The sequence below is a fragment of the Sminthopsis crassicaudata genome, chromosome 1 (genome assembly GCF_048593235.1).
Source record: "Sminthopsis crassicaudata isolate SCR6 chromosome 1, ASM4859323v1, whole genome shotgun sequence".
Taxonomy (NCBI): Eukaryota; Metazoa; Chordata; class Mammalia; order Dasyuromorphia; family Dasyuridae; genus Sminthopsis; species Sminthopsis crassicaudata.
This window is the reverse complement of record NC_133617.1, coordinates 300556298-300568381: the sequence shown is the minus strand read 5'-3', so window position 1 is coordinate 300568381 and position 12084 is coordinate 300556298. Positions and strand designations below refer to the sequence as shown.

Sequence of the window (12084 nt, the reverse complement as noted above, 5' to 3'; positions counted from 1 at the left end):
TCCTTGATCCCATTTCTATTTTTGTTCCTTTATTTAAATATGAGCAGAAAACCAAATGAAGTTGTTGGGGTTTGCTCTTAATTTGTAGCCTTTAAGAGAAAGGAGGGAAATGTGTGATATTAGAGTAAACAACACTTTTAGAGAATTGATGAAGGATTAAAATTTTGTTTACAATATTTTTCTTTTTAACCTATAATACCTTTTTCCCCCTGAGGCAGTTGGGGTTAAGTGACTTGCCCAAGGTCACACAGCTAGGCTCAGAAGTGCCTGAGGCCAGATTTGAACTCTGGTCCTCCAGACTTCAGAGCTGGTGCTCTATCCACTGTACCACTTAGCTTTCCCTGCTATAATACTTTTATACAGAGTTACCCTGTTTTAGAGTAGAGCATGACAGTTTTATGTATGCCTATTATATAACTCTTTTTATAAAATCATTATATTCTTTCTGTATTGTATCTATATGTTGTCAAAGTTTATAAATTAAGATGAAATTCTACCATCAGTAGATAACACAAAAGAAAATAGTTAAAATCATTAGCTGTAGTAGAAGGCAGGCTAACTGATGATAGAACTTTTTTGGCCATGGGAACTTGGGAAACTAAAGGGAAAGTGGCCTTCAGCCTGTTCTGCAGGGTAGCAGAATTGTGGGAAAGTAGAACAGCGTGCCAAGAGTCACAATTTTTAGATCACCAACAAACTTTAATTTGGCTTGGTACTCTAAATGTGGGATTGTTGTCCACTGATCAGTGAGTGAGCATACTACTAAATGAACTGAATCAAATTTATCTTGACATTCTTTAAAATTGGAAGAAAGATGGAAGGTTTTCAAAGGCAAAAAAAGTAGTTGGCAAAGTTTATTTTATGCTCCACAGCTACAAGAAATATTATTGTTAATATCTTTGAATATGTATTGCAATACTAACAAAAGCAGTTGTAGAAAACATCACCATGAAACTGTAAAGCAGTTTGGAAGGAATTAGGTATAAGCCAACATCTCATACTATTATATTCCAAAATAAGGATAAAATGGATAAATGATATAGACATAAAAGGTAAAACCACAACTTAGTTTGGAGATTGTGGGAAAATGTACCTGGCAGATCTATGGATAAGGGAAGAATTAATGATCAAGGAAGAGATAGAGAAGATCACAGGAAGTAAAATGAATTATTTTGATTATATAAAATTAAAAACCTTTTGCATAAGCAAAACTAATATAGCCAAAATTAGAAGGAAAAGAGGAAACTTGGAACAGAAGAAGTTTATAGAAAGTGTCTCCAATAAAGGCCTCATTCCTCAAATATTTAGAGAAGGGATCCAATTTTATAGAAATAAAGAGAATCCATCTATTGCTAAACAATCAAAGGATATAAATAGGCAGTTGTCAGAAGAATTCAAAGTTATCAATAGTCACATTAAAAAAATTCTAAAACACTAGTGATTACAGAAATGTAAATTAAAACAACTCTTGACATGCCATTTCACACCTACTAGATTGACTAACATGATAGAAAAGGAAAATGATACATGCTGGAGGGGCTATGGAAAAAGTGGAACAATAATATGTTTGTGGAATTGTGAACCCAGTCTACTCATTCTGGAGAACAATTTGGAATTAAACCCAAAGGACTATAAAACTGCACACTTTTTGATCCAGCCATACCGCTACTAGGTTTGTATTCCATAGAGATTAAAGAAAATGGGAAAGGACCTATTTGTACAGAAATATTTATAGCAGCTCTCTTTGTGATTACAAAAGATTGGAATTCAAGAGAATGTCCCATTAGTTGAGGAGTGGCTGAACAAATTGTAGTATATGATTGTGATAGAATACTACTGTGCTATAAAAAATAACAAGCAAGATGATTTCAGGAAAAAAAAAAAAAAACAGGGAAAACTTGTAAGAACTCACACAAAGTTCAATGAACACAATTAGGAGAGCAGTGTGCACAATTAACAATACTGTAAGGATGATATACTGTGAAAAACTTAGCTGCTCCTATCAAGACAGTTCCAGAGGGCCCATGATAAAAAATTATGTCTGTCTCCATAAAGGAAACTGAGGAACTCTGGACACATATTAAAGCACACTTCTTTAACTTTATTTTTTCTCCCCCCCCCCTTTTTTTTTTTGGCAACATGGCTAATAAAGATATTGCATGATTTCACATATATAATTGTAGCTATGGAGCGAGACAGAGAGAATTTGCAACTCAGATTTTAAAAATCAATGTTAAAAATTTATTTATAATCGGGAAATATTTAATGAACTAAGTTATAGTGAAAAAAAAAAGGTTTTTTAAAAAAGACTAACATGTTGGAAATGTATCTATCTATTTGGTCAGCTGGGAAGATTAACTCAGGCGCTCTCAAGTTTGAGAGGCCTAGATTCCTTGTAGAAAGAACTTTTAATGTTTCAGTGTCAGGGAAGCAAGGGCCAACCAACTTCTGGGGACAGCTTTGTCTTTTCTTAAGGAAAAATATTGGTAGATGTTAGTCTCATCACACTAGTAATATTGCCTCATAAAAGCAGGGAAAGATGAAATCAGTCTAAAGCAAACCAGGCAAGATAGCTAATTTAGCAAAGTCATCCCAAGTGCATTCAAGGTGAAAACAGAAAAAGAACTACAAATAGAAGGAAAATGGAAAACATTTGCAAAAATTATTACAGTGAATTTTTCTCTTATCAAGTATTGTAGAGCCACCACATCTGGGCCCTAAGTCCCTGAAGTGCTTATGCAAGAAGTAGGAACGGTACTAAAGGATACAAAGATGATGAAAGTAGTGATTGAGACAAACACATCTTTGATGAAGGTGATCGTTATGGAGGCATTGTAGGATTGATAAAAGTACTTAAAGAAGGTACTTTTCTTTACCAAAAATAAAAATCTCAAACCTTTTTTATACCAGAAAAAGTGACCTAGAAAACATCAGTAACATTAATCCTTCTGCCTACTTTCCATCTATACAAAGTATTTATACATGTCTTCTATACATAAATTGAGTACACTATTGATGAGAGAATATCAAGAGAGAGCAAGTAGGCATTAAAAAGTGAGAAAGGGATAGATGCTTGCCAAAAGTATTCACAGAGTCTATGTCAAGAAGGGACAATCCCTGAATGAAATTCTAATTGATCCTGTTTTCAGTTAACATTATGATTGATTATGTCAAGCCCCAAGATGAAATAAAGCCTATCTATGTTCAACATGCATCTGATTAGACACATATTATGAACTCATCCAACAGAGTATATATGTATGAAACAAACAATACAGATGGACACTGATCTGGATTGATAGTGAATTTGGATTGAGAAGTTGCAAAGGGAAAGATTTCAGTCTGAATTTCATGAGATTGTAAAACACTTTTTTACTCATAACATAATGTAAACACACATTTTTTCCAGTGTTGATGTGTGTCCTCAGCACTGCATGGAAGAACTAAAGATGAGCCTCACATAAAGGGCAGTGGAAAGGCTTATGGTAGTGAGCAGGCTGTGTGAGACACTCTGAAGAAGAATAGGAATATGGAGATCAAGGGATCATATACAGAGTGTCTGGGGACAGGAGTATGGGACTCCAACTAAGATGCACCATGGGTACCTTTTCAATGTCAGGAGGAATCCCAATAAAAATCTCATCTTTTACCTTAAACCTTTCCCAACCCTTCCAGGAGCTTTCCCTTGTTAGTCTTAGCCCTGAAAGGCTTCTAGCTTATGGGAATACAAATTGGCATTCTCTGTTTTCACATTTGTAAGTTGAAAGTTTGGAGGGAAGAATAGTGCCTTACTTTTGGGGAGAATTTTCTCTCATAGATTCCTATGTAGGCTGCAGTCGAAAGTGATAATCCTACAAGAAGTTCATCCTCTTTCAGTATACATGTTTGCATGCATTAGCTTTGGTCTCCTTTTGAATTGTCAGTGTTCAGTCCTTGGGTATTCAGGACAATTCATCTCCAGAAAATGACTTCAACTACAAAGACTACCCAAGTTCTTCCCTCTCTTTCCTTACCACCCTGCTATGGGGGTTTATGATGTCACGTCAGCTCTGCAGTGTTCCCTTTCCTGTGGTGTGGGTGACGCTAAAAGCACAGATGACTGTTCGCACATTGGCAGGAAGCTGACTTTTCACTCTGTTTCTTTTCTCCCCTCTCCTCCAGGATGGCAAGGTGAATGGAGTAACTGAATCTACACGGATTTTGGGCTACACTTTCCTGCACCCCAGTGTGGTTCCCCGTCCTCACGTGCAGTCGGTGACGCTGACCCCACAGGACGAGTTCTTCATCTTGGGCAGCAAGGGGCTGTGGGAGAGCCTGTCCGTCGAGGAGGCAGTTGAGGCTGTGCGGAACGTGCCTGACGCCTTAGCCGCAGCCAAGAAGTTATGCACACTGGCCCAGAGTTACGGCTGTAATGACAGCATCAGCGCCGTTGTGGTGCAGCTCAATGTCACCGAGGACAGCTTCTGCTGCTGTGAGCTACCCGGAAGCGGGGTCCCCCCTCCAAGCCCAGGCATCTTTCCTCCCTCAGTCAATGTGGTGATCAAAGACCGGCCCTCCGACGGGCTCGGGGTTCCCTCCTCCAGCAGTGGTATGGCCTCTGAAATCAGCAGCGAGATCTCCACTTCGGAGATGAGCAGCGAGGTGGGCTCCACGGCCTCGGACGAGCCCCCCCCGGGAGCCCTGAGTGAGAGCAGCCCGGCCTACCCCAGTGAGCAGCGCTGCATGCTCCACCCCGTCTGTCTGTCTGGCTCTTTCCAGAGACAGCTCTCCAGCGCCACCTTCTCCAGTGCCTTCTCTGACAATGGCCTGGACAGTGATGATGAAGAGCCCATCGAGGGGGTTTTCACCAACGGCAGCAGGGTGGAGGTGGAGGTGGACATTCACTGTGGCCAGGCCAAGGAGAAAGAGAAGCAGCAACAGCTACTGCTGCAGGTGCCCGCCGAGGCCAGCGATGAGGGCATCGTTATCAGTGCCAACGAGGACGAGGCAGGGCTACCCAGGAAGGCCGACTTCTCTGCCACCGGGACCATTGGGCGCAGGAGAGGCAATGGCTCTGTGGCCCCCCAGGAGAGGAGCCACAACATGATAGAGGTGGCTGCTGATGCCCCTCTCCGGAAAACGGGGGGCTACTTTGCAGCTCCAGCTCAGCCTGATCCCGATGACCAGTTTATAATCCCACCTGAGCTAGAAGAGGAAGTCAAAGAAATCATGAAACATCATCAGGAGCAGCAGCAGCAGCAGCAACAGCAACAGCAGCAGAGGCAGTATCAGATGGATCAACTGCCAGACTATTATGATACACCACTATGACCCAGTGCAAGTACTGTTTAAAAAATAATAATAAACTAACCAGAAAAGACTGAATCGCAAGAGTCTTCCAGGCTCACATTAAACCAGGGGTTTTACTCCACTTTCTCCTCCCTTCCACTCTCCTTAATTCCCTCATTTGCCTTTGCAGCTAATCTGTAGGTTCTCTCCTTTGTTATTTTTAAATAACCACCACTTTTCTTCTAGTAATACTTTACCAATATGATTTTAACTGGTTAACTCTTCCCTTTCCCCTTTTCCCCTCCCCTAACATATCAGAAGTGTAAAGACAAAGAACAAAAGGTTTAATATATTGCAGAGAAACAGATAATGATGATGTAATATTTTTTAAAAATGGCTTTTTTGTTGTTTGTTTGTTTGTTTGTTTGGAAGACAGGGCAAGTTGCCAGTACTCAATGATTCAGTAATGTTGTAATACTGTATTTCTTTGGGGGGAAATTTCTTTTTTTTTTTTTTTTTTTTTTTTTTTTTTTGGTCTTGAAAATGATAGACATTTGTAGAATATGGAGACTAACTCCTAGGAGTTGCTTTACTCTGTCAGGTGACTGAAGTCACTGAGATTCACTAATTTTCTCTGAGAGAACAGTTGATTGGGAAATTATTACTGTAAATAGCTCAGTGTTGTATAGTGATGCTTAAAATGTTTTGTAGTCTCAGCATAAGGACACAGCCTGAATAACTGACTTTGTGTTCTCTCCCTCCCCCCTCCCAACCCCACCTTATTTATACCTGGCTCTTCAAGGATTTCAGTTCGTGCTCATTTTGTGGTGAGCCTAAGTGGCCAGACCAGCTATCTCTACAAATAAGGTGGTTCTTAGACCACTGAACAACAATCTGTGTCCAGTGGGCCTCTGATTTTTTTCCCCTTCTCCTTTCCTTCCCTCAAATGCTTTATTCTTCCAGACATTTTTTTATTTGTGTTCCTTATTGCTGCCACAACCAGCATGATTGTATAGAGCTCATTTAGATCATTTACATACCAAGAGTTATATTAAAGCAGAATGCACAAATGAACATGTCATAATTTTTGTTATAATAAATATAAAATTTACAAGTAATGGGCCCATCTCCTTTTGTGTGAACAATCAGAAGTGTTTTAAAAACTATGCCATCCACTACAGGTTTGGAGAGGACCGGGACACTCTGGAGATGTTTGTGGTTTGTCAAATAACCTCTGTGTGGGTGAATATTAATCTTCTGTGATTATTTTTTCAAATATTATAGCCTGAATTGAAAAGGAAAGTCATATTTACCCAAATTCCTGTTGGTTTCTGTGTCTGGTTTTATGCCCTTGTCTAAGTAAGAATTGAAGAGGGAGTGGAAGTTGCAGCAGTTCTTTTTGTTCTGGAAGCTTGGGGATTATATTTATTATGCTGTTTTCCATTTATGATCTTTAATTCAGACCCTCATTTCCCAATGTAGAAAGGAGATTTTGACAGAAACCATTATAGACCAGAAAGAAACTTTACAATCTCAACTGAATTGCCCACGTTATTTGTTGTACAATTGTGTTTCTCTTTCAAACTTAACCACCACCATTTTGGACCCATCATGTTGAAAAAGATATTACTAGTCTGTCCTTCCATATTCAGAAAGACAGATATTCCTATGCAAAAGATACTCCATGACTTGTTGCCATGAATAATATATTTATACCATAGTTATTGTGGGAAGGCAACATTTATCAATCCGTGAGCAATTCACTTGGGTTTTCTGTCCTCTTGCAGGTAACCCAACTGTGTTGATTGCTTTGGAGGTCTTGAGTAAAGGTATTCATACATCATCTGAGAAACAGAAGGAAAGATAGGGATCCTTTGAGACCCTAGAAAAAGGGAACTCAGGTAAGACTGAGTTCCATAAGGAAAATAAAGGAGAGCCATGGGGACTCAATCTTTCGGAGCAGTCTACTTTTAACAGCAAACACCTCTTAGAGAAAGGAAGGAGCCACCTCTGCCATTAACTAGTTTTGACCTTAGACAAATCATATAACTTCCCTAAATCTTAATTTTCTTATCTATAAAATGACATGGTTGGACTAGACGAACTTAAGTATTTTCTTACCTCTAACATTCTATGATTCTGAAGTACCTGAGTCATATTCACATCAAAGGCTTCTCTTCCTATATGTGGAGCAATAATATATATAGGTAAGCAGATCCAGATCAGGTAAGTGAGACTCAAGTTTTTCATTCTGCTGTAGAGTTCTGAATTTTTTTTAGTATATCTAAACCAATTCTATGGTCAGTCTCATAGGGCTCCCTATGAGTAAACCCTATGTTATACTTTCTCTAAGTCCAAACACTTAGAGTAGCATTTACCCTGGGCCAGGGGATGCAAGAGACTTTGCCGTCATGGATTCTAGAATGCACGTGGTAGAGGCTTACTAAATGTTTGATTTTACCATAGGCCAAAGCCTATTCTAGAGCCTATCTCAGTTGACTCTAGAGGATGGTCCAGAACTAGGCCAAGTATGAGAATGTTTCTTCTTGGACTACAAGGGAGAAGATAGTGGTTGTGTGGCAGAAGTAGGACAGCGGGGTCTTTGGTGGTGATTCATAAGGCCCAAAGTAACTCTTAAGCTCTAGAAGCAGTCTGTTCCCTTCCCATTCCCTATAATGGGCACAAGAAGAGTTAATGTGACTTCTATTGACATTTCTGTGGTTTATTCCATAGGAAGCTGGCTAGGACTTATCTAATTATTTCATATCTATTTATAATTAATTTTTATTTATATTATTTGTTATATATAATATCAATAAATATATATAAATATTATAATTAAATATAACTTAATAAATTATAATTAAAATAAATTTAATTGAATGTATACTGTCTTCTACATGCAAAGCACTGTTGTAGGCACTAGAAATACAAAGTTAAAATGACAGCCCCTGTCTGCTAGGAGCTTACATTTCAGTTTACAGAAAGAAGAGAGATGACCTGTACTCAGGTATAGAATATCTTGAGAGAATAAACCAAGAGTCCTAAGGCTCTTGGGAGGAAGGGCATGACACTTTCAAGCTGGGGACAATCAGAAGACTTTGGGAGGCAGTGGCATATGAGTGGAGCCTTCAAAGGAGAAAATCGTAAATGACACAGGTGAGAATGAGGTAAGTTCTAGTCATGGGAGAGAGTTCAGACAGGTGCACTGAGTTTGGAAAAGCAAAGTCTGATCTGAGGAATATCTGGTCTAATTTGTCCAGAATATCGAGTGCATGATGTAAAATAACTATGAAAAAGAATATACTAGAGGAAATAGCCAGTGAGGTTTGGGAGGAATAATATAATCAGAGGCATCCCTTTAAAAAGTTTATTCTGGTATCTGCCTACATTGATATATATGTTGGATTATATAAACAAGAAGGGAAGAAACTAGTTGGGAGCCATAGCTAGGGAGGTAGAAAGTGATATATATATATAATGTGGCAGGGAAAAAGAGTCACGATGGTTCTGAGGTTTCCAATATGGATGACTAAGAAGATGGTGCCATCCATGGAAATGGGGATTATGTGGCATTCACTGTCAGACATGTGGAGTTGAGACACAGGACAGCACGGGAGTATCTGTGCGGTTACAGTTCCACTCAGAGGGCAGGACTAGATAAGTACATGTGGGACAGATGAGATCACCAGGGAAGTTTGCATAGCAAAGAGAGCCTAAGAACAGAGCCTTGATTCTTAGCAGATGGAAGAGGAGGGGCAATGGAAGGCGAGAAGTAGGAAAAAAAAAAAAGTCATTGAACCCAAGGAAGAACAGAGGGGTGAAGTTAGTCACCAAGGTGGAATACTAGAGAAAGATCAGGCAGGGTTGGGTAGAGTTTCTGAAAGGGCCATGGAACTTGTCCATCAGAATATTGATAACCTTTGACAACAGTTTTAGTAGAATGGTATGTTCTATACCATTAAAAAGGCTAAGGAATGAACTAGTGGGGAGGAAATGAAAGCAGGAGGATATAGAATGAACTTTTCAGGAGTTTAGCAGTGAAAGCTTTGTGTGTATGTGTGTGTGTGTGGGGATATATTAGGCAATAACTCGAAGGGGTAGAAGCCAAAGAAGTTTTCTAGAACATCTGGAAGTAAGTTTATAGAACTTAGAAACAGTTTGAGAGTGTGTAAACTCCTAAAGAAGAAGATAGTATGGAACAAGATGAAGAACACAGATGTAAGGTTAGCCTTGGCAAGAAAGTCCATGTCATCTGAAACTGTAACAAAAGGGTTTGAGGAGTGTGGAAAAGGGGAGCCATTGGAGGTCATGACAGATGGTTTCAGTTTTAGTAAAGTAGGAGACCAGAGCATTATTAGAGCCAAATGGTGGAAAATGAAGATTTGAAAGTTTGGAATGGATGCTATGGGGAGCAATTAATCAAAGAAGTAGGATAAATAAAGCAATTTTATTAAATTGTGCTGAGGGCCCATTTGAGAGTAGATAACTAGTTTGTAATCCTGTATGCACAGTTCTTTGACTTTTTTTTTTTTTAACAACTCAGAAGATTGATAATGCAGTAGCAGAGTGGTATGTTAGGATTTAAATAGCAGGCAAGGTGACAAAGGAGTCAAGAATGTACTTGTTGAGCTGATTAATTGGAGAGAGTTTTTCTAGACTAAAGCTCAAGACCAAAGAGAGGACAGAAGTGATAAACTGGACCAATCTTAGGTACTAAAATTTCAAGGAATATAAAATGCAAGTTTAAGAGGAGTGAAGTAATTACAGAAGTGGGACAGAGAAAGCACTGCTCAGGAAATAAGGAATTTTAGAGATTAAGATCTTCCTCCAAAGGAACAGTTTCTGACTGAAAATGAAGTCTAAGGAAAGCCCACGATGGCTTTGAAATGGGGACTGTCATCTTGGAAGCTGAAGCTTATTAGTTAGAAAACTTTATTTGTCACCATTTAAAAAAAAATCAAAATCACCAATAAAAAAGCCAAATGTTACAAATGATATAAAATAGCAAATGTTGAACCCATTAAAAAGGAAGGAAAGTTAATAGATGACAGCAACAAGGATCTCTTATCCAGTTAAAGGAATACAGCATTTAGCTTTAGCTTCAAAGTAAAATGGTGGTAATCAAGGGAAACTTTCAAAACAGAGCAAGGATGGAAGGATGCATAAAAGAAACAGTAGCCAATATTGGGGAGAGTTGTAGGGAATGCGATACCTTTGGGAGAAAACCAGATTTCAATTATTGATTCAATATATGGAAGGGAAAGATTGAGCATGAAGGGAAATTTCATAGCAAAGTAAGGGCTATGAAGGGCATGATGCAAAGGAAGAATAGGGACAGGGCAAGATGGATGAGGATGAATGACGAGAGTTAGCACTGAAAAAAGATTTCTGTTTCCCGGGGGGGCCTGGATCAGGAATTTCAGGAGCAAGTCATAAGAGATGTGGATGAAAAATTGCAGTACCATTTAGGAAGAGGTTTGTAGACTAAATTAGCCCCAATTTCTGATTAAAACACTGATATATAAGAGTTTCTTCCATGTAGCCCTTGGCTTGCAGAAAGGAAGGTTGTGCAATGTCTTTAGGCAGAGAGTGCTTCCAATTCACAAAATGCTGGCTGGCTAAGTGCTGAGTTGAAAAAATGGGAGGGGGCAGAAAAAGACTTTCAATATAGTTAGGGAGATACAACATGAAGAGATATTTTATGCAAGATGGCATATATGAAGTGATATAAAATAGTCACAAATGGCCATCTTCTAGATCAGAACTCCCTGTTGTGAGCTATTCCTTTTTTTTCCCTTTGAAGTCTTTTGTGTTTGTGGGTGTGACTTTTGGGGATGAGGGATACAGTTTAGAAAGGATGACCCATCATCCCCTTCCTGTACAAGTTCCCTGGTCATTAAATCTGCCCACAATCCTGTAGTCCAAAACCAGTACCTCTCAAAACCCAGTCTCCATCTCCAAGCTTGCAGACTGGCTGGTTGTTTTGAATGGGACCTCAAGACAAGGCTCTTGTGTGTCCCCTGGATTGCTTTTGTCACAGCACCACCTACTGGTGAGGTCGGACATTGGGCTGAACGGGCCTGGGAAGCTTTCTCTTCAAAAGCAGAAAGTTGATTGTTTCTTTCCTATCCACTAAGGACATCTCTGAGACTATTTTTGTAGCATTTATTATTCATGGAGCCTTTGCTGAGGTCTCAGTTTCTGAAAGTGTCTCACGATGATGGATGATAACCCAGCCCCTGAGAAAGCCAGTATCAAGAAACTGATGAAAAGAAACTTAGGTCCAGGGTACCAGGATAAACATAGTGGATCTTGTCATGGAACCAGTGGTGAACTATTTTTCTATTTTTCCCAATTCTGCCAATAATGGGAAGAGCACTGGATTTGAATCCATAAATCCCAGGTATTTCTTAGTGCCTTGACTTCTTCATCTCTAAAGTACAATTCTGACTAGATGGTCTCTCTCCCGCTGAAAACCTCTGATCAAAAGCTTCTACTTTCTTCAAGCCTAGATTGACAGCTTTTTACTGTCTACTGTCTTTCTACACTGACTTAGTAACCAACTTCTGATATTCCGGCTTTTGCAGAAAGATAAGCCCTCAACTAACTCTTCAAACACAAATTAGCTCATTTATAGTCATCATCCCTGTTGACTTTACAAAGAAATGATTCCTACTGGCACATGTTAAATCTTGGGCAAATTGTCATAGAAGATACTTTTGAAATCCACGTGTATGTATGGCACCCAAAGACTGAGAATACCTATATAAATGGGAATTGAAGAATGGCCAAGATGGAAAAACCTAATTAAGA

The 12084-nt window shown here is 39.2% G+C and overlaps 1 protein-coding gene across 1 annotated transcript in view; it reads left to right on the top strand.

Annotated features, from left to right (window-relative positions):
- Positions 1-6383, top strand: part of PHLPP1 (PH domain and leucine rich repeat protein phosphatase 1) — a 279201-nt gene extending 272818 nt beyond the window's left edge. The window contains exon 17 of the mRNA XM_074279031.1: positions 4162-6383. Within this exon, the coding sequence (XP_074135132.1) occupies positions 4162-5310 (1149 nt within the window). The 3' untranslated portion in view covers positions 5311-6383. The remainder of the gene's footprint in view (positions 1-4161) is intronic.
- The last annotated feature ends 5701 nt before the right edge of the window (positions 6384-12084 follow it).